Source organism: Rhinolophus sinicus, linkage group LG14, assembly GCF_036562045.2.
Source record: "Rhinolophus sinicus isolate RSC01 linkage group LG14, ASM3656204v1, whole genome shotgun sequence".
NCBI classification, from domain to species: Eukaryota; Metazoa; Chordata; class Mammalia; order Chiroptera; family Rhinolophidae; genus Rhinolophus; species Rhinolophus sinicus.
This window is the reverse complement of record NC_133763.1, coordinates 28352925-28380324: the sequence shown is the minus strand read 5'-3', so window position 1 is coordinate 28380324 and position 27400 is coordinate 28352925. Positions and strand designations below refer to the sequence as shown.

Here is a 27400-nt window from a genome sequence, read left to right as displayed (position 1 = left end):
TGCTCTACCCAGCAAGGCTGTCATTTAGAATTGAAGGACAGATAAGGAGCTTCCCAGACAAGGAAAAGCTGGAGTTCATCATCACCAAACCTGTGTTACGAAGACTCTTAGAGGGACTTCTTTAAGATGGGAGGGGTTAAGGATGGGTGAAAGGTAAAGGGATTAAGAAGAAAAAATTGGGTGTTATGCAGTAGTCATGGGGATGTAGGTTACAGCATAAGGAATATAGTCAACAATATTGTAATAACTAGGGATGGTGCCAGATAGGTACTAGATCTATCAGGGTGATAGATGGGAACGGGGTTGGGGTCAGGGTGAAAAAGGTGAAGGCATTAAGAAATATAAATTGATAGTTAATACAGTATGAGGAATATAATCAACAATGTTGTAAAGATCATGTAAGGTGCCAGATGGGCACTGGACTTATCAGGGGGGTCATGCCATAGACTGCGTAGATGCTTGACCAACGTGCTATACACCTGAAGAGTTGAAGTAGAATAATATCGAATGTCAACTATAACTAAATATATAGGTATATATAGTCACCGGATGTGGAGTACAACATAGGGAAGATAGTTGATGGTATTGTAACAGCTATATAAGATGTCTTCCAGCTTGGGGGTGGGTTATCACTTTATGAGGGGTTTAAATGTCTAACTATTACGTTGGTTTGTACACCTGAAACTAATACAAAAATAAAAAATGAAATTAAAAAAATAAGACTTTTTTCTTCACAAATTCTTTCAAATACCGCAGGTACCAAAAAAATGTATACAAATTTTAACAGATGTTATCTATGTATTACTATTTGAAGTTGAATTGAATTACGGTAGCAATGTGCAGTATGACGTTCGTTCAAAAGATGGCATTAATTAATTGAATGCTAGCATCACCATGCGACAGGCAAGACAGTCAAAGAAAATGATGGAAGCACAGCTGTCTTTCGCACTTCCACGAATAGCTTGCCTCGATGAGGTTTTGCCAGGACAATGCGCAGGACAAGGAGGTGCAGCTGAGTTTTCCCCACATTCTCCTGACTTAACCTCCCTTGACTTCTACGTATGGGGGACCTTACTGAAATGGCATGCGCAGCGATTCAAGTGGACACTTTGGTCAACGTTGCACAAGAGTAGTTCCCCATAATCAGAAATGTCTGGACGCTAATGGTAACCACTTTGAGCATCTCTTGTAATTGCAGTAGTCAAAAGTGACTTGTATTCATCTTTTTTTATTGGTATATATTAAATATTACAATTTTAATAGTTTTTCTTTCTTAAAATGTGTATACATTTTTTGGGCACCCCCATATGTAAAAAACTATTTAAAGCAAAAATGTAATATTATCTATTAGTATTTTCACTATGTTACTTCACACACACACACACACACACACACGTTATATATATGTTATATACATGTTACTTCTTATACACACACGTATTCCACACTCACACATAGGCATACGTCATTTTATTGTGCTTTGCTTTACTGTGCTTTGTACAAATTGAAGATTACAATATTTTATTAATTTCAATGGTACAACAATGATACAACATTTATATGCCTCACTAAGTGATGACCACAAGAAGTCTAGTACACATCTGTCATTGTACACAGTTATCATATTTATTGACTATATTCCCTACGCTGTAAATTACATCCCTGCGACTTATTTTATCACTGCAAGTTGGTACTTCTTAAGCCCTTGCCCTATTTCAGCTCATCTCTGCACCCACCTCCCCTCTGGCAAACATCAGTTTGTTCTTTTACATATTGAAGGTTTGTGGCAATCGTGCCTCAAGCAAGTCTATCTATCAGTGCCATTTTTCCAACAGCACTTGCTCACTTCGTGTCTCCGTGTCACATTTTGGTAATTCTCCTAATATTTCAAACCTTTTCATTATTATCATATTTGTTATGGGATCTGTGATCACTGATCTCTGATATTACTATTTTAATTGTTTTGGGGAGCCATGAACCATGCCTATATAATAAGTGGCAACTTAATAAATATGTGTTCTGACTGCTTTCCCCCATCTTTCTTCCTCTCCTCAGGCCTCCCTATTCACTGAGACACAACCATATTGAAATTAGACCAATTTATAACCCTGCAATGGCTTCTAAGTGTTAAAGTGGAAAAAAGAGTTGTACATCTCTCACTTGAAATCAAAAGCTGGAAATAATTAAGCTTAGTAAAGAAGGCATGTAAAAAATCCAAGACAGGTCAAAAGCTAGGCCTTTTGCGCCAGTTAGCCAAATTGTGAACAGAAAGGAAAAATTCTTGAAGGAAATTAAAATGCTACTCCATGAACACGAGAATGATGACAAAGCAAAACAACCTTATTGCTGATAGGGAGAAAGTTTCAGTAGTCTGGGAAGATCAAACTGGCTTCAACATACCCTTAAACCAAAGTCTGATCCAGAACAAGGCACAAACTTCTGTTCAATTCTATGAAGGCTGAAAGAGGTAAGGAAGGTGCACATGAAAAGTTTGAAGCTAACAGAGGCTGGTTTGTGAGGTTTAAGGAAAGAAGCGACCTCCTTAACATAAAAGTGCAAGGTGAAGCACCAAGTGCTGATGTAGAAGCTGCAGCAAGTTATCCAGAAGATCTAGCTTAGATAATTAACGTAGGTGGGTACAGTATACTTTCAAGGTAGACAGAACAGCCTTATATTGGAAGAAGGTGCCATCTAGGACTTTTATAGCTACAGAGGAAAAGTCAGTGCTTGGCTTCAAAGCTTCAAAGGACAAGGCTGACTCTCTTCTTAGGGGCTAATGGAACTGGTGACTTTAAGTTGAAGCCAATGCTCATTTTCCATTCCTAGGGCCCTTAGGAATTATGCTAAATCTGTTCTGCTTATAAATGGAACAAAGTCTAGATGACAGCACATCTGTTTATAACATGATTTACTGACTATTTTAAGCCCACTATTGAAACCTACTGCTGAGGAAAAGAGATGCCTTTCAAAATATTACTACTTATTGACTGTGTACCTGGTCACCCAAGAGCTCTGATGGAGTTGTGCCATGAGATTAATGTTGTTTTCATGCCGGCTAACACAACATCCATTCTGCAGTTGATGTTTCAAGGAGTAATGTCGATTTTCAATACTTATTATTGAAGAACTATATTTCATAAGCTATAATTGATATACTGATTTCTCTGACGGATCTGGGCAAACCAAACTGAAACCTTCCGGAAAGGACTCATCACTCTAGATGCCATTAAGAACATTCACGGAAAGAGGTTAAAATATCAACATTAAGAAGACTTTGAAAGAGACTGATTCCAACCCCGATGAGTCACTTTGAGGGATTCAAGACTTCAGTGGAGGAAGTAACTGCAGATGTGGTGGAAATAGCAAGAGAACTAGAATTAGAAGTGGAGCCTGAAGATGTGATTAAGTTGCTCAAATCTCATCATAAAATTTTAATGGATGAGGAGGTGCTTCTTATGGATGAGTAAAGAAAGTGGTTTCATGAGATGGAATCTACTTCTAGTGAAGATGCTGTGAAGACTGTTGAAGTGACAAAAATGACTTAGAATATTACATAAACTTAGTTGAGAAAGCAGTGGCAGGGTTTCAGAGATTTAACTCCAATTTTGAAAAAAGTTCTACTATGGGTAAAATGCTATCAAACAGCATGACATGTTACAGAGAAATCGTTCATGAAAGGAAGAGTCAATTGATGTGGCAAACTTCATTGTTGTCTTATTTTAAGGAATTGCCACAGCCTGCCCAACCTGCAACAACCAGCACCTTTATCAGTTAGCGGGCCTCAGCATTGAGGGAAGACCCTCCATCAGCAAAAAAATTACAACCTGAGAAAGGCTCAGATGATGGCTAGCATTTTTAGCAATGAAGTGTTTTTAAATTAAGGAACATACATTGTTTGTTTAGACATAATGCTATTGTACACTTAATAAACTATAGTATAGTGTTAATGTAACTTTTATATGAACTAAGTAACCAAAGCATTCATGTGACTTACTTTATTGCAATATTCGCTTTACTGCAGTGTTCTGGAACTGAATTGCAGTATCTCTGAGGTTTGCCTGTATATCACTATATCATTACTTTGACCAAATGATAAAAAGAACATTTCATCATGAAGATACAGCAATTATCAATGTATATCTGCTTAATAATAGAGTTCAAAATACAGTAAGGAAAAAATAGACAGAATTAGAGAAAAACAAAATGCATAATCGTAGGAGCTTTTGAAATCCCTATCTCAGCAGTTGATGGAAGTAGGCAAAAAAAATCAGTAAAAATATAGAAGATCTGAAAAACACCAGACCAATTCAATCTAATTAAACTTATAGACATTACTTCTAAGAACTGCAGAATATACAGTATATTCAAGTGCACATTCTACATTTACTAAAACAGACCATACACTGGGCCATAAAACAAGTCTCAATAAACTTAAAAAGATTGAAACCATACAGAATGTGGTTTGTGACCACAATGTAATTAATTTGGAAATCAATAACAATAAGAGGGACAGAAAATTCCCCTACTTGGAAATTAAAACAGTTCTAATGTTTACATGGATCAAAAAGAAATCACATGAAAATTAGAAAGTATTTTGAACTAAATGAGTGAAAACAAAACATATCCAAATTTACAGTATGTAGCTAAAGTGGTGCTCAGAGAGATATATATGACTTTAATGTTTATACTAGGGGAAACAGTATAAAATAAATGATTAAAGTTTCCACCTTAAGAAATTAAAAAATAAGAGCAACATAAGTCTAAACAAAGTAGAAGGAAGAAAATGGAAATGGATGAAATAGAAAACAGATAGATAATAAAGAAAACGAGCAAAGGCAAAAGATGGTCCTTTGAGAAGATCAATAAAATCGACAAACCTCTATAGCTAGACTGATCGAGAAAAAAACCCAGAAATCAACACTAGCAGGAATGAAAAAGGGGTTCCCACCATAGATATTACAAATAATAAGATATGAGCAACATTATGCCAACAATTTGACAACTTAGACGAAATGGAAAAATGTAATGAAAAATACAATTTTACAAAACTGACAAACAAAATATAGAAAATTTAATAGCTCTATATTTATTGAAGAAATTACATGTATTACCAAAAATATTCCCCAAAGGAAAAACTCCAAGCCCATATAGTTCCACTGGTGAATTCTTTCAAATATTCAAGTAAGAAATAAGAAGGATCTTACATAAACTTTTTTAAAAAAAGACAGAAGGGAATATGACTGAACTCATTTTATGAGAATGGCATAATCCTAATACATACCAAAACCCGACAAAGACACTACAGAAAAGGAAATTACAGACCAACATCCCACTTGAACACAGATTTTAAAATTCTTAACAAATGTTAGCAAATCCAAGAATGCATATAAGGGATCATTATCACCACCCATAGTTCACCCCAAGAATGAGACATTTGTTTCATATTCAAAAAGCAATTAATGTAATCCACCATAAACACAATAAAGAAATGACATCAAAATGGAGAGACACGGACTGTTCTCGCATTCAATTCCCCCCACAAGAAAACCAACTAACAACTAACTACTCATGAACAAGACACCATTGTCAAAAGTCCTAGAACACAGGGGGTAAGGCTTAAGCACACTGCTGTACCACAGAGATTGAGATGGCCTATGCCCCAGGCAGGCAAAGAACTGCACTCAGAGCCCCTCAACCCACTCCAAGCCTACAGTTTCTTAAGTGAAAAAAAGAGAGCCAAAGGTAAACATCCAGCTATACCTCAGTGGTGTGGGTCACTATCTGGTAGGCCCACTTGGATCTAGGGCTTGGATCTTGGCAGACGGATTGCCCAAGTAGAAATCCTAAGCAATAGCTCTATTCATCTGCATAGCCAGGATGGTGGCCTATTCTGACCAGGGAACTTGGCAGGGTGTAGATCTGCCTGATTTGAGACCCCAAACAATGAGACTTGCTAGCCTTGGAGTGTGTTTTACCGCTCTGTCCAGGCAGGGAAGCTAATTTATAGTTCCACCTATTGCTGATTGTAGCTCCTGGCCCCCAACTGACCCACAAACCTGGAGCACCTTGGGAGCTGCTTAGCCCAGCAGCCCTAAAGCAGAGAGACTAGTCAGTGGACATAAAGAACGGTACTATATACTAATAAAGGGGTCAATCTATCAAGAAGATATAACATTTATAAACATTTATGTACCCAACATCAGAGCACCTATATAAAGCAAACACTAACAGAATTACAAAAAAAAAAAAAAAAAAAGAGAAAGAAAAAAAATGAACAACAATACAATAATAATTGAGGACTTTAATATCCCAACTCTCAACAGTGGATAGATCATCCAGACAGAGAATCAGTAAGGAAACAGAAGATTTGAATGACACTGTAGACCAAATGGACCTAACACACATATACACAATAAAGGAGGAAAACAATATGATCAATTAAATAGATACAAAAAAAGCATTTGACAAAATTCAACACCCATTCATGACAAAACAAAAAACATTCGCAGAAAACCAGTATACATGCAGCAAATAATTAGAAAAAATACAATTGAAAAAAAACCCTCCATACACAACAGTGCCGAAAATGATAAAATATTTAGGAACAAATCTAACCAAAGAAATCCAAGATATCCATATCGAAAAAGTACAAATCATTGAAATTAAAAAGGACTTAAATAAATAAAGACATAATTACATTCATGATTTGGAGAACTCTATATTGTTAAAGTGGCAATTCCTGAAGTTGATCTACAGTCAATAAAATCCCAAGCAAATTCTCAGTTTTTGTTGGTAAAAATTGACAAGCAGAATCTACAATGTATATATAAATGTAAATAACCTAAAAATAAAGTAATTTTCATAAGAAAAACGAAGTTGGAGAATTCACCCTATCTCATTCAAGTTTTACTATAAAGCAATAGTAATGAAGACAGTTCGTTATTGTGAAAAGATATACATACCGTGTTTCCCCGAAAATAAGACCTAGCCAGACCATCAGCTGTAATGCGTCTTTTGGAGCAAAAATTAATATAATACCCATCTTGTATTACATAAGATGGGGTATTATATTATATTATATAAGATTGGTTCTTATATTATAGTAAAATAAGACCAGGTCTTATATTAATTTTTGCTCCAAAAGACGCATTAGAGTTGGTGGTCCGGTTAGGTCTTATGTTCAGGGAAGCACGGTATAAATGAAGGAACAGACCAGACTATTCAAAAACAGACCCTACACACAAACTGTCATTGATTTTCAAAAAAGGTGCCAAGGCAATTTCATTATGAAAAGGCTTTTGAATAAATGGAACTAAACAACTAGTATCTATCTACCTTACACCATCTACAAAAATTATCTTCCACTGGATCATAGACCTAAATGTTAAGAACTAAAACATTTCTAGAAGAAAACATATGCGAATAATTTTACAAGATGAGTCTGGAATTATCAGTTCGAAGGGGACCCTGTTAACCAAATCTGAGACAATTTGAACATGAAATAAATTAGGACAGTAATGGATTACATTCCATTAAATAACATTGGAATCCATGATTCTATATTATTAATTAAAATTGAAATAAGTGAATAAATAAATAGATGGGGGAGTAGGAAGGGCTCTTCCTTATTAGACTGATAAACATGGAACAAGTGGGAAATTCATCATCTTGCAACCATCATTGTCAACACTGGTTTGAGCAAAGACTCATCCACAGATATGAAAATACAGAGAGCTAAGTCTTATGACAAGCAAGATATACATGCATGTCTCAAAGCATCTCCCACACTGTTTATTAGTTGCAAAGGAAAAAAACAGGAATTTCCACTGGAGAGACCAGACAGTATTTTACCTAGGCAATCAAAATTACTGTCACCAGTAAAAGGAAGATGGACATTGTGCTTCAGGATGTGATATCCTGAGAAGAATATTTCACTTAAGTAGTATTCTGGCTAGGGATGTATTATCTGAATCTAATAGTGAGGATACATAGACAAATCCAAACTGAGGAACCATCCTCAGAAGTGTCAACATCATGCAAGATGGATGAGGAACTGTTCCAAATTAAAGGAGACTAAAAAGACGTATCAACTAAATGCAGTGTATAATTCTGGACTGGATCCTGTCTTAGAAGGGGAGAAAACACTTTAAAGGACATTAACGGGACAACTGACAAAACTGAAATTGGGACTGTAGATTAAAAATGAAAACAGTGAAGTTATTACTGTACTGTACATTGATAAATTAAGAGGTGAGGAGATGACATATGTATGCAATGTATCCTCAAATAATTCAGAAAATAAATATGTATATGTGGAGAGAGAATCAAAAAGCTAATGTGGCAATATGTTAAAACAGTGAATCTGGGTAAAAGCTACACAGGAGACAAGGGGGGGCCAAGTGGGGACAAAGGACACACTGTTAACATGGAGAGTATTGTTAGAACAACTTAACTCAGAAATTGGCAAGATGAGAGAGAGCTAAACCAGACTTAAACGCCACATTTTTCTAAACCACAGTTTGAGAGAAAAATCATTCTGGCAATTTCAGAAATTAATCCATATTCAACTCAAAAGGATCACATCTTACCGATTTGTGATGATGTCATCCCAGATGTTCATTGGGTCCATTTTAGCATCCGGATATCTGTTTGTCCAGGTTTTCAGAAGTCGCTTAAGGAGAACTTCAGAAGATAAATTACCTAAAAATAATATTAGAGGCTGACTATATGCACAACTCAATGACAAGCCCAACTTAGTAGGGCTGTCATTAGTAAACAGAAATTTAATTCAAATTTCTTGTAAAATTAAAAAACTTCCTCTGTTCTTTCACAACAGGCACACAAAGCTACCATATTAAATGTAATACATACATTCTGACATTAAAACTCAGTTTCTTAAGGATATAAATATGGGAAAATAAACATATAATTTTTACGTTTAGTAAATATTCACTTTATGTATGTACAATTCCAAAATCAAAAAAGCACTGAAAACTGAAAAGGGTTTCATGGGATTGCAGCCAATTTTCTTGGCAAAATCTGACCTGAGTCGGCCCAGGGCAAAGTCTCAGTTTGTGCAATTCATATGAATATTCACCACTTAAGCTAGAGATACATTCATTGTATTTAATTATGGAATACTGCCCCAGGCCCTGGTGTATGCACTAGGTTACATCACCATTATTATCATCATAATATCCAAAACTATCTGACCACAAGGATTTTATAATAATAATTCTCATGAAATTTAAATTTCACATTGCTAATGTTTAAAGCTATAGTTTTCTCTTTCTGCTGGTGGAAAGCAGTGGTTAAGAACAGAAGCTTAAATCACAGTTCTAGGTGCAAAATCTGGATCTTTCACTTAGTAGTGTGGGAAAATTATTTATTCTCCAAGCCTCTATAAAATGAGGAGAAAGAATCTACATCTCATAAGGCTGTTATAAAAACTAGGTAGTATAGAAAAAAGAGCTCCTGGAAGGTAGAAAGCATTTAATGAATGATAGGTCATTAACATAATGTGTACTTGAAAAATAATTCACCAAATTTAAAATGGAGAACAATTAGATATGAAAACCAACTTTCATTAGCACTCTGAAAAGTGTCTTTCATATTGTGTGTTAATTATTTGGGACAAAAATTAAAATTCAGATTTACAACTACGATTTGTTACTGTTACAAAGATGTGTTCTCCCTCTGACTTTGGGTGGCTCCTTATAAGCACAGGATAAAATCCACTCCTTGGTTGCAGAAAGACTTTCATAATCTAAGCACTACCGCCTGCAGCCTCACCACCCCTCAGGCCAGGACACCTGGCAGCCAGTCATAGAACTTTTGACACCTCAGGGGATGCTGCAGCTTTCTGTCAGGCAGGCACTCTGCAAGCCCCTTTCCCTAGTACACAATCAACTCAGGCCCCTCCTCCAGGAGCCTTGTGTACCCCTCTGTCCAGGGCAGGTTCTATCATGTGTTTCACGTGGGATCCTGTGCATGCTTCTATTTAAGCAAGTATCATATTGTGTTGGAATTAGTCCACTATTTTTAAAGCTTCTTCAAGCTGGGCAATATGTCTTATTTGGCTTTCCAACCCCAATGCCTAGAATAGTACTCGACCATTTACATTTATTCCAATAATCTCAAAAGATGTATTTGTAGAATACTCAAGGCAGAACTAAAGGCAGTTTCTAACCCATACATTAAGAAACATATACTTTCACTAAGCAAAAAAAGATGCTAAAACTCTTCTATAAATATATATAAAAAATGGTAGATTAAAAAAGTTACCTTGTTTACTTATAAAGCTGATGAACTCCTGAATTTCTATTAAAGTTTGTACAGACTGCAATTTGGTGAGTCTACTTCTGTGTAAAAGCACATCAATACTAGAATAGTTCTAGAAAAAAGGTATTTAGCATTGTTTATAAATCAACTTACTACTTTAAATTTTAATACAGTTTTCTAAAAGGTGAAATACAACCACCACCATACAAACACATCAGTTACACAATGTGGCTCAGAGTGGTTAATAAGTAGGTCATAGAAACAATTAATAAATGGTTTATATTTTTTAACTAATTTAGGTTTTCAAGTGCATTTTAGTTCATCAAAATCAATAAAATCAATACAAATGGGCTATCATTGCCTCTATTTGCCAACACTTTAAAAAAAATCACAACATCTTACAATGTAAATTGCAAAGTATAGAAGTCAATTCTTTGCTCTATAAACATTCTTTTGAGTGTACTAACCAACTTCCGAAAAGTTTAAAAATAATGAAGGACAATAAATGAGTATGCATCTATGATCAACATATGCCAATAATAAATGTTAATATATTCTGTACAACAACACATTGACGTGAAAAAAAAAAGCATTAAGATAAAAAACAGTAAAGAGAGATATCAGAAGACACTGGAAAACAGAATGAAGGAAATGGGTGGTATCAAATAAGAAATAAAACTTTTTCCTGTTGACTTTTTTACTCAAGAGTTTACTGACTCTAAAAATATCACAGAAATGGTACATTTCAGATTGCTATATCTGTATTACCTGTATAAAAATCTGAATGCAATTTTCGATATAATATTTGGCTCTCTCAACATCATTTTGTAAGATGTAAAGAAGGCTCAATTCCTGACTGTAATGAAGCTCTATAATAGCCTTCTGGAGCTCCTTGTTCACCGCCTCATCAATAAATGTCAGAAGGGACTGGTCATCCTCTCCTTGAAGCAGTAACTTCAGCTTGCTGCGGATCATGTAAGGTAGATAGGTCTCCTAAGGAACATGAGAATCGACTTGTAACTTCAGAAAGCCAGTTTTACTATGCCTAATTACTTTATTACTACCGTGTTTCCCGAAAATAAGATGTAGCTGGACCATAAGCTCTAATGCGTCTTTTGGAGCAAAAATTAATATAAGATCCGGTAATATATTATACCATATTATATCATATCGTATCATATTATACAATACCCGGTTTTATATTAAAATAAGACCAGGTCTTATATTAATTTTTGCTCCAAAAGACACATTAGAGCTGATGGTCCAGCTGGGTCTTATTTTCGGGGAAACACGGTGTAATACTCTTTGGTATAATTTTATAGATAAGGACTTAGAGACAAAGTGATTATGTTTGATACTCCAAACTTAAAACTATGATTTTTAAACATGTTCACCTGAAATTGCTCATTTTGTAACCACAAAACATATAGAAACATGTTATACAGAAAATAGGAACTATGTACTTTTAGCTGAAAGACAACTGGATGTTACAAAGTAAGGAATCTTTAAGCACAGCAATATTAGAGGGACAAGGAGAGCAGCCTTGTTCAGAAATTTGGGTGACCCTGTGAGTGGGGAAGCTGTCCTGCATGCCATTTATTTTGAAAGGGTTAGATAAAAGTGGTAAGAGATTTAACAAAACTATGGAGTTTGTGAGGAGTCAGGTTGCATAAGCATCCGAATAATTCAGAACTACTACCTCATTTTTGAAAAGTTTTATTAAACAACTTCGTTAATTAGAAAACACCTGACTATCTAAAATATTTATGTCAGGGTCCTCAAAAATAATTCTACCCACCTGATAAAATGGTTCACTCCACATTTTATTTAGGTCTGGAGGGTTATTACTATCAACATTGACTGTAGAACAGTATGCCAGGGATTTCCACTCAGCAAGTTGGTTGTAACAGTCAAGGGATGCAAGCCCCCAAAAACCCTTCTCGGCTTCTGTAGGCGCACCATCCACCCACACTTGTTTATTGAGAGCCTGGCAAAGAAAAGTTCCTAAGATTATTTTACAAAGTTAGAAAGAATACAAATGAAATACATTTGAAATAATGTAGGTAGTATAGTATTCATACTAAGGACAAACATTTTTAGGTTTATGACAAGAGGAGAGAGAAAGGAAAATAGAATTAACACTGAATGGAAAAGAAAAAATGAAAGGAATATTATAGTAACAAATAAATATAAAAACCCTAACCAAGTTTCCTCCCCGTTCTCCTACTGAGAAACTTACCGATGAAAGCCAGTTAACAAAATGAAGACTTTAAATGACACACAATTTGATTTAAATCAATACTATGAGTTATTTACTACTTAAAAAGTTCTTAGAATGAAAATGAGAAAATAGGACATTTACAGAAAATTGCAGAGAATTTTACAACCTGAACTGCAACTACTTGCTATACATTTACACTTGGATAGCTACTGACAACTCAAAACACAAAATGTACAAAATTGAATTTATAGTTAACTTCTCCAAACAAATTTTTGCATACCTCTTTATAAATTTTTAACTTGTTAAAGGAAAACAATCTACTCAAATAGAAATTATACAATACAAGCAGATACTGATATTATCTTAGTTTTACAGTACTTGGTAATTTATGAAATGCTTCCTTTTATTAAATGATGTTTTCTTAAAAAGAGTAAGAGATACAACAATAATTATTTATTTCAAATTTTGGTTATTATGAAACCAGAAACCATCCTCTGCTATTTGTGTAAAATCTAAGGAATAGAGCTGAAACATTATGAAGCTCTAAATTTTAAAGCTAAGTATTTCCATCCAGAGAACAAAAGTGTTTAAGCAACTGACATTTGCTAGAGATCAATTTTACCTCATTATACTGCTTAGCAGCTTCAGAATAATCACCTCTGGCTTCTTCTAATAATGCATTCTGGGTGAATTGCTTTGTTCCTATCTCACTGCTAAAAATGCCGCGGAGGACATCATATTCTCCAATTGATCTATATAGTCTATAAAACAAACCAAAGGGAAAAAAAGTCCAAATTAACAAACACCCAATATTTTTAAAGTATTTATTATAATGAAATAATACTTAATCAAGATATCTCACATTATTTAAAAGATATAATGGTTTTTTTAAATAAAAATACAGAATCTTAACAATTTTGAAATTACCATTAGGTTTTACTACTTTAGTCATACAGCAAGGCAGAAATTATTCTAAGGTGCATTTAAAGTGTAATCTGAAATGACAGGTTCACAATGTATAAATTTTGTCATTAAATAAAATTCTTCCCTGTTAATGGTACCATTAGAGTAACACTGCACATACCTGTGGGTGACCTATTTGGAATCTTTGTCTAGCTCTAAAATTTGGAAGGTAGTCAAGAACCCAGAAGTGAGTAAAAATTAATCCAGTACTTAACTGATGCCATGTTTTAATCCTTGTTCTATGGACAATCCCAATTCTATTGACAAGTAATTTTCTTACAGCCTTAGTATTTGCTAGAGCATTCTTTCATCCTTTCACATTAACACAAATCTGCTTGACCCCATCAATCCAGCTTTCCTCTTTAGAATATTCTAAAGTAAGTGTTTAATAAATTTGGTTCCTATTCGTTGTAAAATTTTTTATACCTTTTAAGTCTCAACACAAATGTCATCTCTTCCTGAACCTGTAGTCACCTGACCAGCCAGACGAGAATTGCTGCTTCTTTGGTTTTTCTGCAGTTTGGTCCCTTCCCAGATATGAAATCTCATGTATTTATATCAAAAGAACTACATCAGCTCTCTCTCAGAGACTACTGTTCCAAATTTGGATAAAAATCTAACACATATGGCTCTTTTATTGCCCCAATACATTGAGAGATAGAGGAAACAAATTAGAGGCAGAGGTGGGGAAGTAGGTTGTAGGATAACAGCTCACAGCTGAGAGCCCAAGAGAAGATAGCTACAAACATTTTTTAGGAACTCAGAATAGAAACCAGCCTCACACCCACCCTATACTGGCCCAAATTCCCTGGACTATGTATCTTATAACGTGGGCAAAACAATGACTGTGACATCAAGAAAAGGGTAAATTATGTTCTCAAAACTGTTTGAAATTTTGCAAAAATAATATACACAAAAGTATGAGGAAGTATTAACGTTTGAAAACAATGTTTAAATTTTAGGTGCTTAAAAGTGTGTGCTTCATTTACCCAATAAATACACAAGAGTTCTCACTCCCTGAAAATAATAAATACTGTATACAAAGTGTTACTTAGTGTTCACATACATCTGAAACAATAAGATATAAAAGCCAAGAGGCACTCTCTGAACTGCCCTAAAATTTATCTTGCTCCTACTTCATATGATGGTTAGTCATGCATATAAGTAAATACATTTCCTTCTGGTTGGCTAAGTTTTGTGAGTCTGTGAGAAATGTCTAATTCATATTTTAATTCTTCTCAGCACCTATCACAATGCCTTACTCACTCATATTGCTCAATTAAGAAAGAAAGATACAAATTACTATAAAACAGAGAAAAGTGCAATGTTTTCCGACCCTTTTACTTCTATCCCCTAGAATCTGATGATCTAAAAATCAGCACTATAAAGTAGGTTAAATGAAATTTCAACCGAATTAAATTTCAGACTGGCTACTGGCTTTATCCAACTGAATCCAATAGGCTTCTTAGAACCAGGTACTGGCTTTCTTATGATAAAACCTCAGGTAAGGGAAGAAGCAGATATAATGCAAAATGGCATAACTATAAAACAGAATTTGTTTTTCCCAAATAAATACAGTAATTGGACAAACTGTTCCTAAAAGTTTGAATCCTGTTGAAAATAAATCTCCTCTATTCAGTTTAGCAAACCAGCAAAAACATACAAAACAGTAGGAACTGTAAGTTACAGCTACACTTAACAGGAAACTAAACTTAGTGGCTAATACCCTTAACCCAAAAAGACTGTATATTGAAAAAAATTAAGGGGTGTTAAGAAATCTCTTTCCTTGACAAGACATTCCGTATCATGGCAACTATTCTTGACTCATGGAGTGGTACACAACCTGAACGGTTTTTCAAAAAATTTTGTAAGTGTTATTATTAACTTTATTTGTTCATTTTCTGCTAAAATGAAGCCAAGATTATGCTGTTACTTTGGTGAAATTCTGCTTTCTCCCAACAGTATGTGATGACAGAGCTTACTTAGCAAGTTCCATCCATCTGAGGACATCAGGAGGGAGGCAGGGTCTCCCCCGAACTCGTTTGGCAGATGGTTCTTGAGGCACCAGGTGGAGCAGGGCCTCCTCAAGAAGGTGGATACCTATGGGCTGCTGCAGACTGGCCAGGCAGCCAGCACTGACAGAGGCTGGCTCAAGGCTAAGCAAATCTGTGTGCTGGCAACTGATTTCCTGTGAAAGCATAAACACATGTAGCTATTTAGCCTCTGGTACTCTGACCATATCTTTACAAGTGAATAATTAATTTCACTACACATAAAAGAAAGTTTAAATGTAAGTAGTGATATAACCAAAAGTTTCTCTGTGTAATTCTATTAAATGTTCCTCAACATTCAATTGGCTCAGAGGAGGAAATGACCTTTTATTTTCACACTTCCAATTCAGGGATTAATTTAAAACAAACAAAAACCATTAGCAAAATAAGAAGATCTTTATCTATACGCTATATATTCAAACAACAATTGCAGTTTCCAGGAATACTGATCTTTAACAGATGAGAAAAGCAGCTGAAACACAAAGATTTCATGTTCCATTACCATAAAGTATGTACACTCATTTCCGTTACTCTATTCAACACCTTTTTTTCCATCTCTTTCCACCCATTGGCTAACTTATTCGATAATACTGAGTAGAGGATTTCAGGAATTATTACATAGACCTTTACTTTGTAACTCTCAGTTTGAGAGTCCTACATACACCAAAATAATGAGGAATAAACCCCAAATCAATATAGAGAATATGAATAATTCCTCCTCAAGCAACCCACATCCACATCAGCCTCTTGCCAACCCCCTCACAGCTGTGCCATGCATGGGCCACATACTAAGCCTGACCAAGTTATCACCAAAGCAACTTCAGTTCTACATGAGGGGTCTTGGAAGAATACATATTGTCCAAAGCAAGCAAGCAAACAAAAACATTTGACACTTAGAAGGAACCAGTGGTACAGGAAAGAAATCCAAATAAAATTCTATTTTAATTAATAACATAGCAAATGATCCTAAGTGTCAGATTTTGAGATAACACCATTCTAATTTGGACAGGGAAGCCCAGAATAAGTACTATTTAAAAATATACATAGGAGGTCACACAATTAAGTTCGCGAACTCATCCTAGAAAATGTGCTCCATACCTCAATGCTGAATTATAACTACAGTCACCTTCGAAGTGCTCCCTTGGGAAGCTATGCACTGACGCCAGTGCCTAGTCCACCCTTCAAAGCAATTCTGGAACTCTTTTTCTTGAATGGCCATCAGTGCTGTTGTCATATTACCCTTAAATATCATCAAAGGTCTTGAATATCATCAAAATGTCTTCCTTTCACTATTTCCTTTATCTTCAGGTAAAGAAAGAAGTCATTGGGGGCCAGATCAGGTGAGTAGGGAGGGTGTTCCAATACAGTTATTTGTTTACTGGCTAAAAACTCCCTCACAGACAGTGCTGTGTGAGCTGGTGCACTGCTGTGATGCAAGAGTCATGAATTGTTGGCAAAAAGTTCAGGTCGTCTAATTTTTTCACGAAGCCTTTTCAGCACTTTCAAATAATAAACTTGGTTAACTGTCCAGTTGGTACGAAATCATAATGAATAATCCCTCTGATATCGAAAGAGGTTAGCAATAGTGTTGCAACAAGTTCGTGAACTTAATTGTCAGACTGTGTGTGTCTATATATACATAGAATGTATTTTGAGCTGTGACCACTTTTATTTACTCTGTTTAAAATCAAACAGAAAACAAACAGCAATTCTGTTATACACAAAACATTTTCAAAGTATAGCATTTGTACAAGAGAAGGACTAAGAACAGCATGTTTATAGAGATCCAAGAACAAGGGTAAGTTAAGTGCCTCACAAAGCTTTACTCAGGAGGGGCCACTTCATAATCGCTGGCTCTAAACAAAGTAACAAAATTCTTTAGCAGGTATTTTAGGAAATCATGAAGATAATTCAGTAACAAAGCAAGGCTCTTCCAATCCAGAGGTACATAGGCCAACATCGCTCCAATGCACACACATAACCTTAGCAGTTGTAGTGCTCCCTACACCTGGGATATGGGTGCACTGGGGTGATCTGTAAGAATTCCAGCACACTGCGGCATCTCGTTGGTAGATCAGCTGGGTGCTCATCGTCACACTGAAGTATTCCTTTATCCCTGCCAAAATTCATTAATAGCATACTCCTTGTCTGTGTCCTGGAGATTTCTTGTTAATTTGCATAATCCTATAGAATGGAATCCACATTTTTCTTGGCAGGAAGATAAAAGAGCTGTTTGTGTTGGGTAATCAAGTCCCAGTCTTCTTTAACTTCAACTCTGTTCATGAATGTTTCCTCATTTTCAACAGGCTCTTCTTGCTAGGTGGCTGAGGTTTCTCACTGGTACGGTCACCATCTCCACTTCCAGGTGTGTTGTGTTTGTTCTTTTTCGCTTTCACTTTACCATTTTTCTGTTGCAGACCAGATGTCCTTTCCTGGAGCAGCCCCTCTCATCTTCCCCTCTGCATATTGCTCCTGATTAGCCTTTTGAAGTTCTCGCTGTTTCTGCAGATTGGTGTCTACATATTTGAGTCCTTTGCTTTTGGAAACCATTCATCCCAATTTTTATTCCAACCACTGTAATGTATACAGTATTTCAGTTGTTTGCCCCTTATGGCAACCTTTACACACTTTACTTCATAAAGAAGAGGCCCATGAAAGCACAGCACTCGCTCACCCTCCTGGAATTTGGGCTTCAGGTCTGCTTCAGCGCCATTTATAGGGATTCACTGCCGCCTCCTCATTCTCCCACCAGATGGACTCTAAAATTAATATATTTTTAATTTTCAATCAATCCCCTCATTCTGCAAATATTTATTGAGTGCCTTCTACATTCCAGACACTATGGTGAACAATGTTGTTTCTGACTGCATGTATCTTAAGATCTATTCCTATTTGCCCATGAGAACTTTTTCATGAAGTGGCTTTAATGAATAAACAACTATTATTGGGATTATCATTCCTTTGTATTTAAATGTGTACTCCTAATTTAAATGAATCTGGTAAATCCATTTTCAAGATTGACTATTCTGTATGACATTGTTGAGGTAATCATTTCACTTTACAAAGAATGATTTACTAAGCAAAAAACTTGAACCAACCAACCAATTTCACTTCTTATAAATTCCAAAACAAAGTAATGAAGCCTAATTTTGAAAATGTTGACTGTCTACTGGAATTAATAACAATACTTCTTATTTTAACCTTTATCTTATTGTATTAGGTGAACGTAGGGGCCATCTCTTTGTTTCAAATATTCCATAGTTCTTAAATAGAGATTTGCAGATAGAATACGCTCTACAAGTGTTTTTGTAAAACAATTCAAAATTTTCTATAAAGTTCAAACAAGCAATGAATAGCATAAATGTAGGGCATCAAATTCACGTCTGTTTGCCAGTCACTGACTGTGTCATGGGAAAATGGCTGAATGAATTTTTCTTCCAGTTTGAAGGATGTAGTTAAGATAGTCTGTCAAATACAGGATATGTCACACAAAAGAAATGCACTGTGGCAAGTTCTGGTACAGCGTTGGCATCTCAAAGAGATAGCCATCCTTGCTAGAAAAATAACTAACGTGAATGTTATGCCAAATGTACTATGATTCCATGGAGAGAGAAAACAAATCATTGTTTCAGATATGAACCACAAACAGAAAGTCATAACAGCAAATGCTGCAAATTGCAGGCACTGACTTGCATTCATGTTGCTTTTTCCATGGTCAATGTCAAAAGCAAGCTCTATGGTGAGTACAAGACGTTATTTATTTAGTTGGTGACAGATAATGAGTCTCCTAAACAACAATGGAAAAACTTGTTTTTTTAAACAAATATAGAAACAAAACTAGGAATTGAGATTTTAAAAATCACTTCAGAATACAATGTAGAGAGAAACTTTTTAATACTGGCTGATTCAATACAGTCACTCAAACCTTACCTTTAGTGTGGCCAGGAGAAAAACAATAAGGGAATTCTACTTGTAAATTATAAACCAATAAAAACAGAACTATTAAAAAAATTACTATATTTATAGTTTCATGCTACATCAAAAACAATAAAACAGAAAAGCCAAGTACTTCATCTCAGGGAATCATTAACCAATTAGTTTGTAAACTAAAGCTACTAATAACATTTAAAAAATAATTTTTCAATTACTTCAGGGAGATTACTAGTTACAAAAATACTAAAATGAACCGAAAAGATTTTGACTGAGAACTTAGTAATGATCCACATTTTGAGTGGCAAAGAAAATAAACATTTCTTACGTGAAAAGGTAGTCTTCCGGTAAGTATGTTTCAGTAGTAACTGAAAGTATGCCTACATTAAGTGCTCTGCTCAAGCCATAGTCTTAGAAAGGTCTTTTCTGACACTCCATCTAAGCAGTATCTATAATGGTCCACATACCTCACCCTGACCAAAAGGCTGTCTTACCTGCTTCATTACTACCCTACATTACGTTAGTACTTCTATGTCACTCAAGCTCTATGACATCTACTACTACTACCTCATGTTATATTCTGTATTTATTATCTGTCAGTCATCTAGAATGTTTTTGGGAGGGCAGAGATCTGTGCCTCTTCATCACTGTGTCCCCACCACTTAGAACAAAGTCAGGCATGTGCTCAATCAACATCTATTGAAGGCAGTTAGGAGGAAGGAAAGAATTTGGTGAAATACTACATAAGGAAATACAACTAAACAACCTGCAGGGTTTAACCAAAACACTGAAGGGATTGGTTATTAAAACTCAGAACACTTTAATACCAAGTTTGATTTCTGATTATTCTGTCATATATAAGATTTTTTTAAAGTATAAATAAATTACATCTACCCATTGGGAAAAGGTGATCAAAACAGAGTGTGTCTACTCTGTTAAATACCTTGTGTTTGAACTTGTGAAACAAATGAAGTTGTTTTGATATAGTCACAGGAAGGCAAAGTCAACAATGCATATATTATGAAGTATGTGTAGACTTTTACCTGGATACAAGAGATAAAAGGTGGAAAGAAAGAGACAGTGGTGTTAAGAAAATGATTGAAGTCCTGGAGCAACTTTTGAACAATGTTGTTTTTTTCAGACATAGTCTTATATTTATCCATCTCTTTTATAATTCCAGAAAATAAGCTGCCAAAAAGCTGCTTTGCAATTATTGGGTCTCTCTGTAAAACAATCAAAACAAAGACAAATCAGGATCTGAAGTAAAAATGCTGTAATATACCAACTACCAGAGCTTTAATTGAAAAGCCAAACTGTTGCAAACATATCTACTAAACATTTCAATCTTATTTAGAAAGTTTTAACAGGTTAGAGTATTAACAAGGAGAGTATTTGGAATTTAACCAAATACATCTGCTTGACATGTCTTGTTAAAAAGGCTTGATAGCATGGATTTGGGATCCAGAGATATGAACTCAAAAGCTGGCTTAATCACATATGTGACCACGTATCTTAACTCCTGAATGAGGCTGGGCCTTCAGATTCTTCATCTTTAAAATGGGAAAAACAGAACACATCTCATAGGGTTGTGGTAAGGATTAGCCAAGATAATGAATGCCAAGTGTTCAGTGAAGTAACTGAAAAAATCTTGGAGAAAGATTAGATTTTTAGGTATTACCCTTACAATAGCATCATTGTAAAGCTTAATAACTGATGAGGGTGGCCGGTTTGCTCAGTGGTTGAAGCACAGTGCTCATAACACAAGGTCACTACTTCAATTCCCACATGGGCCAGTGACCTGTGCCCGCCATAACTAGATTGAAAACAACAACTTGACATGGAGCTGATGGGTCCTGGAAAAACACACTGTTCCCCAATAAAAATAAAAAACAAAAAAGAAAAAAGAAAAGTGATGAGTTTCAATAAAACACCAGTTGTAATTTTCAAAGTCCCATTATTATGACAATTTAAACTGTTAAAACCATCAGTAGCCATTTTTGTGTTTTTCATGTTTGGGGTATTCATCTCTAACAGCACACTACCTGATCTTTTATGATTTAACCCTCACATTCCATGACCACAGGAACATTGCCCTTTATTTGTGTCTGTAACACCGGTATTAAGAACAATTTCTGGAATATAATATCGATATTTTTTTAATGAAGGCATGAGTACATGAATAAGTAAAATTTAAAAATTACTTTGAAAAAAAGATATAACTGAATAAAAAGTGGAATCTGACTTGTTCTTTGTTTAATAAGTAATGGATTTGGCTTATAAAAAGTTATACTAGTTGCTACATAAAATTTTAGAAAATACGGATTAGAAAAAGCAAAACTAAATATCACCCATAATTATACTACATGATGATAGTCACTGTCATGGTTGGTCTCTTACTGACATTCACACTTTGTTATATGGTGTCTAGTGTTTGGTAACCTGTTTTTTTCACTTAACATGGGGCAGACAGGTCTTCATGTCTACAACCCCCTGATTTTTTTAGACTTATGTACAAATTCCTTCATTTTCGAAGGAGCTCCAAATGCTCATTCTGTTACAATAACTGCAGTGATCAAGATAAATAATGTCTTCAGAGCAATAAGATGCTGCTGTTGGACATATCCTGTAACGGCTAGTTTACACGCTCTTCTTTAATTCTTTTTTTTTTTTAAAGATTTTTTTTTTATTGGGGAACGGGAACAGGACTTTATTGGGGAACAGTGTGTACTTCCAGGACTTTTTTCCAAGTTAAGTTGTTGTCCTGTCAATCTTAGTTGTGGAGGGTGCCATTCAGCTTCAAGTTGTTGTCCTTTCAGTCTTAGTTGTGGAGGGTGCAGCTCAACTCCAGGTCCAGTTGCCAGTTGCTAGTTGCAGAGGGCACAGCCCACCATCACTTGCGGGAGTCGAAACCGGCAACCTTGTGGTTGAGAGGACGCGCTCCAACCAACTGAGCCATCTGGGAGCTCAGTGGCAGCTCAGCTCAAGGTGCCGTATTCAATTTTAGTTGCAGGGGGCACTGCCCACCATCCCTTGCGGGACTCGAGGAATTGAACTGGCAACCTTGTGTGACAGCCCACTGGCCCATGTGGGAATCGAACCGGAAGCCTTCGGAGTTAGGAGCACGGAGCTCTAACCACCTGAGCCACCGGGCCGGCCCTTCTTTAATTCTTAATGGCAGTCCCAGGAGAGCAGAGGAGGCCTCATCCGTTGTATTTACAATTGCATCCCACTGCTTAAAATAATCCCTGGCATACAGGAGGAGTTACTCCAGATATTAACATTTGTTGAGTAAATAAAGCATTGGAATTTGAAGAATTAACAAAAATTTAAATAAACACATTCCTCCTTAAAGAATAGAAAAAAATGTAGTCATGTTTTTTCAAAACAATATTCACCATCTTATTTTTTCCAAGTACAAATGAGATCAACTGACTTGGACATGGGTTTCTCAACAGTCTCAGGCTTGCTAACCTACTACTATCATTATGTACCATATCTCTCTCTAGTGTGGACAGAAGTAAATCACGCTTAGGAGATTTATTATTTATGAGGCAGTGGTGTGAGCACATGTATGCAAAGCATCATAAAAACTGGGAAATAGTGGAAACAGAAAAAGCACTGGACCAGGCATCAAAACACAGAGGGCATTATCCTTGCTCCACAACCGGTGAGACATATGGCTGTGGCCATATTATCCATTCTTTGCTATCTTTCAATTCTTCATCTGTAAATGTGTCTCATAACTGCATTAATGTCACAAAATTATTGGGAGATTCCAATAAGAGAATGTGAAAGCACTCCATAATAACCAAGGGCTGTACTGTGATGGTAGTTCCGTGAAACTATACATTGAATAAAACTGCATGAAAATCACACACACACACACACATACACACACACGCACACACACACAAATGCAGCAGAAAATCAACATCTGCAGTCTAGTTAATACTGTTGTACCAATTATTATAGGCCTTAATAATGTACTACAATTGTTAAAGATATCACTATTGGGGAAAGCTAGATGAAGGGTACATGGGACACTGTACTATTTTTCTATAATTCTTTATTCCTGTCAATCTATAATTATTTATATTCAACAAAAAGGTTAAAAAACAGAAAGGGCTATGAAGATATAACCTATCATCACAATCAATGTAAGTATTGAAAACTTAAGTACAATAAAATATAAGGCATTGTATTTCAGTACCTAGCATAATGCTATGTACTACATATTACAATACTCTTTAATTTAAAAAACTATTTCAATAAAGTCAAAGGAATCTCAATCAGGCTTTTGGGGGATAAGTATCCTGTGTTTGACAAAGAATTCAGCTAGAAAACTTCATTCACTCTCAATACTTTTACATACTAATGACAGAAAGATATTTCCAATCTTCTGCTATTAAGAGAATTAATAGAGAAGTATAGTGATCCCGCTGATAAACTGATAATCTGATTCCATGCTTTCCCAAAAGGATTTTATATAAGCAATGATTTAACTGGCTTAGTACCTTCAAGTTTACAATGATTGTTTTACACATTCTTTTATTCTAACATTGGTAAGAAAAACAGATTTCACTCTCTGACTTTATAGATGAAAACACTGTGGCTCTGAGTATTAGATCTTTTAACCAAGTCCATTGTTTCAGGACAAAACAACACCTCATTTATGATATAGTATAGCCTCAACTATGTGCACTTTTCCTTGCACATAGTAGACCCCTGTTAAAACATTTAAAACCCGTTAAAACAGTTTTTATCATTGTCAATAGAAAATGCAGTGTTCAAGGACCTACCTGGGCCACAGCTTGCAAGGGGGTGATCAGATTGCTGTATTTAATCTGAATGTCGGGAAGGTCTCCTTGACGGTAACTTCTGTACAAAATGACTTGGGCATCGTGCTTCATTTTTAACTCACTCTTGATCTCCTATAATTATTAGAACCAAAGAAGGAAGATTTAAATTCTTACTTAAGAAAATCAGCAGTACATGAGTTATGAAACTGTCAGTACCCATTTTTAACATAAAGATGAATCAATGACAATTTTTATCCAAAATGGTTTAGTCACTATGCTTCACCAGTCTATGGTAAATGATAAATCCAAAAGAATAATCACTATGGCAGATGAGCACTGAAAAGATTATTTAAACATTTATTACAAAGTAATCTGTGTATCTGTAAAATTAAGAGAACTTGATTAAAACTTTTTAAAGCCATAAATCTGAGAGCTACATTTCCTTGTAATTACCCTTAGAATAAACTTTGGCTATAAGGCCCAGCGTGATCACTACAGCCCTTCAACGTCCCGGTCCTCCAGGCCTTTGCTCATCTACTCAGGCCAGTCTGGGCCTTCTACCTGCTCCTTAATCAGCACCCAACCCATGACTCTCCCCCATGCAAGGCCATGGGTACCTGCTCATCTCTTTGCCTAGAATGTCTTCCTACAGCTTTACACTTATCATTTGGTTCCCATCTCAGATATCATCTCTTCAAAAAGGTTTCCCTCACTACCTCTTTTAACAGTTCTCTCCAGATGTGCTCATCACTTGGTGAATTTCCGACACTACATGTTACTATCTTAACTCACCTCTTTTTTTGTCTGTTGTACACACTCTACTGTAGCCTCATCAGTGCTTCTATTACACTCACCTCTATACCAGTAGCATTTAGTGCCAGACATTGAGCACAATGCTCTTAACAAATAAATGACCACAAGTACATGGCCTTTGGATGCCCGATCATTTCCATGCCATTCTTAATGAGTGGTCAGCCACTTCAGATTAGAACGTCTATGTCAGAGGGAATGCACAGACTCACGCAGTAAGCCATTCTACATTTCCTAATGACTAAAAAACCTTCATATCAGGCCAAAATATCTCCCTGCAATTTCTATCCAACAATACTGGTTTTATCTCTTCCTTCTGCTGCTTAGTTATTGTTATTTCCTTCAGGTATGCCTATTTAGTTTTTAGGGTTTAATTAGGAGCTACTTTTGTGAATGGGCAAAACAGAAGGTCCTCCAGGTGTGGTGGGGCCAGTGAGAAGGAGTGTGAGATAATCTTGGGACACTGATTTTGGACCCTAGTCCTCAAAAGAATAGTTGTAGTTACAGAGACAACAGGAAGATGAAAAGTACATTTTCCTTCCGCAGAAGATAAAGTGAAACCATTCAATAACTTCATACTCAGAGTTGGAAGTTAATTAAGTGGTTAAGGATTTAAACTGAATTAGAACAAAGATAGGGTTTTTTACTCACAATCTAGTCTTTCTTCCTTGAAAATTTTGTTGTTAACTACTGATTTGTAACTAAGATTGAAGCTGTGTCTAAACAAAGTATTTCACTGTTGCCACATTTTGAGAAATGTGCCTATTAATTCATAGCACGCTTGTGCCTCAAATCACTGCTTTTAGCAGTTAGTTCTGGACTATTTGCCTACTCTGCCCACCTTTTCTTCTGGGACGAACATTCCCTTCCCATCCAGGTACCTCCAATAGAGTGGCTGGTTATAATGTGTCCTCACTGCTTCGACCATAGCTTATTGGTCTCACAGTGGCCCCTGACCTGAGGAGGGTCAAGGCTCTGGCCTTGAGGTAGAGAGTGGGGCAATCCCTTCCCAGCAGCTAAAGTTGTAAGATGTAAAATTCAAGAATAATTGGTGGTCATGGTTCCACCACCTGGATAAAGGTAGTCTGTTCAGAAAGAAGAACAAAGCCAAGCTGCTGTGAGAGGCTAAAAGAAGGGGCCGAGATGGGGTCCTGCGAGTACCTGTGAGCCAGGACACACCACAGATTCAGAGGATGCCCCACACGTTTTACTCCAAGATCCCACGACCTCATCAGCGAGTCACGAATGCCCCTTACATCTATGTTAGTTGGAGGAGACTTTGGTTCATTAATAACTTTAACTTACATAGTGTTAGTGCTGCTTCTGTGATTTTGGTTTGTAGACTAATATTGGAACCAGTATCTGGCAGGAAGCTTATTTCCTTAGTATATAATAGATATTTCTGACCAAATTTTTTAAAAAGATACAAACCTTCTCTCGTTTTTGTTCAACAACACTTTTTTTCGCATAAATCAAACTGAGCTTTTCTTGGTCCTTTAAAAATCGTCTACGTAATCTTAATATGTCCGTCCGATTGTCTGTACCTGAAGAATACAAAGCAGGTTTGTTACAGTTGGCCAGCTTGACAATTGCAGTTGACTTTGCCTCTTTCCCAGAATCCCCTAAAACAAGTGAGATTGTTTGCGTATCATCATTTTTTACTTCTTAAGTTTTTCTTTTTTCGTTTTAAATAACACAAGCCTATAAAGAACTGAGAACAGCAGAGATGATAACTACTTTTGGAAGCTAGAGAACAGAAAGTTATAACTAACTCAATCCAATCCCAGTGCTGTGATGGAGACAATGGGGCCAGAACAGTGACAGCGGAGACTTGAAGTGCTCAGAGCCTGGAAGCAGTAGGCACCTCCAGAGAAGGGGAGGAAAGTGAGGCGAACATAGGTGGGGTGGTTTGAAAGAACAGGCCCTGATACTGCCAGTACAGAGTCTGGGGAGTGGACACAGGGCATGTGAGAGGAAAAGGCTAGCATGGCTGGAGGCAGAGGAACTACAGGGACCATGAAAACATTTGGAATCTGGAGCTGCCTCCTCCCACTTGGCCTCCTGAGTGCTGGTACCCAGGCCATTAGCCTGCAGGCAGGAGACTGGAGATTTTGCTGCTGGATAATCAACCAGCACAAAAGAGCAGACAGAGATATAGACATATCAGGAGTTTCAATGTCTCGGTTCAGCTCGGTGAAGACCACAGTCAGTACAAACTCCCAATTTGTAGCTATTCCTAATACCTTCTTAGTGCGCCACCTGGGAACACATGCAAAAAGCCAAAAATAACCACATAGTTTGAAGAAAGCTTCCAAATTAAAAAACACAAACCAAAATAAATAGGA

The 27400-nt window shown here is 36.1% G+C and overlaps 1 protein-coding gene and 1 pseudogene across 3 annotated transcripts in view; both read right to left on the bottom strand.

Annotated features, from left to right (window-relative positions):
- Positions 1-27400, bottom strand: part of PRKDC (protein kinase, DNA-activated, catalytic subunit) — a 270539-nt gene that overhangs the window by 59598 nt on the left and 183541 nt on the right. For all 3 annotated transcript variants that reach the window (XM_074318994.1, XM_074318995.1, XM_074318996.1), the window contains exons 60-68: positions 26487-26599; positions 24246-24377; positions 20490-20669; positions 15448-15653; positions 13125-13263; positions 12080-12268; positions 11050-11274; positions 10285-10393; positions 8589-8700 (exon numbers count right to left, since the gene is read on the bottom strand). In XM_074318994.1, coding sequence (XP_074175095.1) covers positions 8589-8700; positions 10285-10393; positions 11050-11274; positions 12080-12268; positions 13125-13263; positions 15448-15653; positions 20490-20669; positions 24246-24377; positions 26487-26599 — 1405 coding nt within the window. The remainder of the gene's footprint in view (positions 1-8588; positions 8701-10284; positions 10394-11049; positions 11275-12079; positions 12269-13124; positions 13264-15447; positions 15654-20489; positions 20670-24245; positions 24378-26486; positions 26600-27400) is intronic.
- LOC109437516 (mortality factor 4-like protein 1) lies at positions 17203-18206 on the bottom strand (annotated as a pseudogene).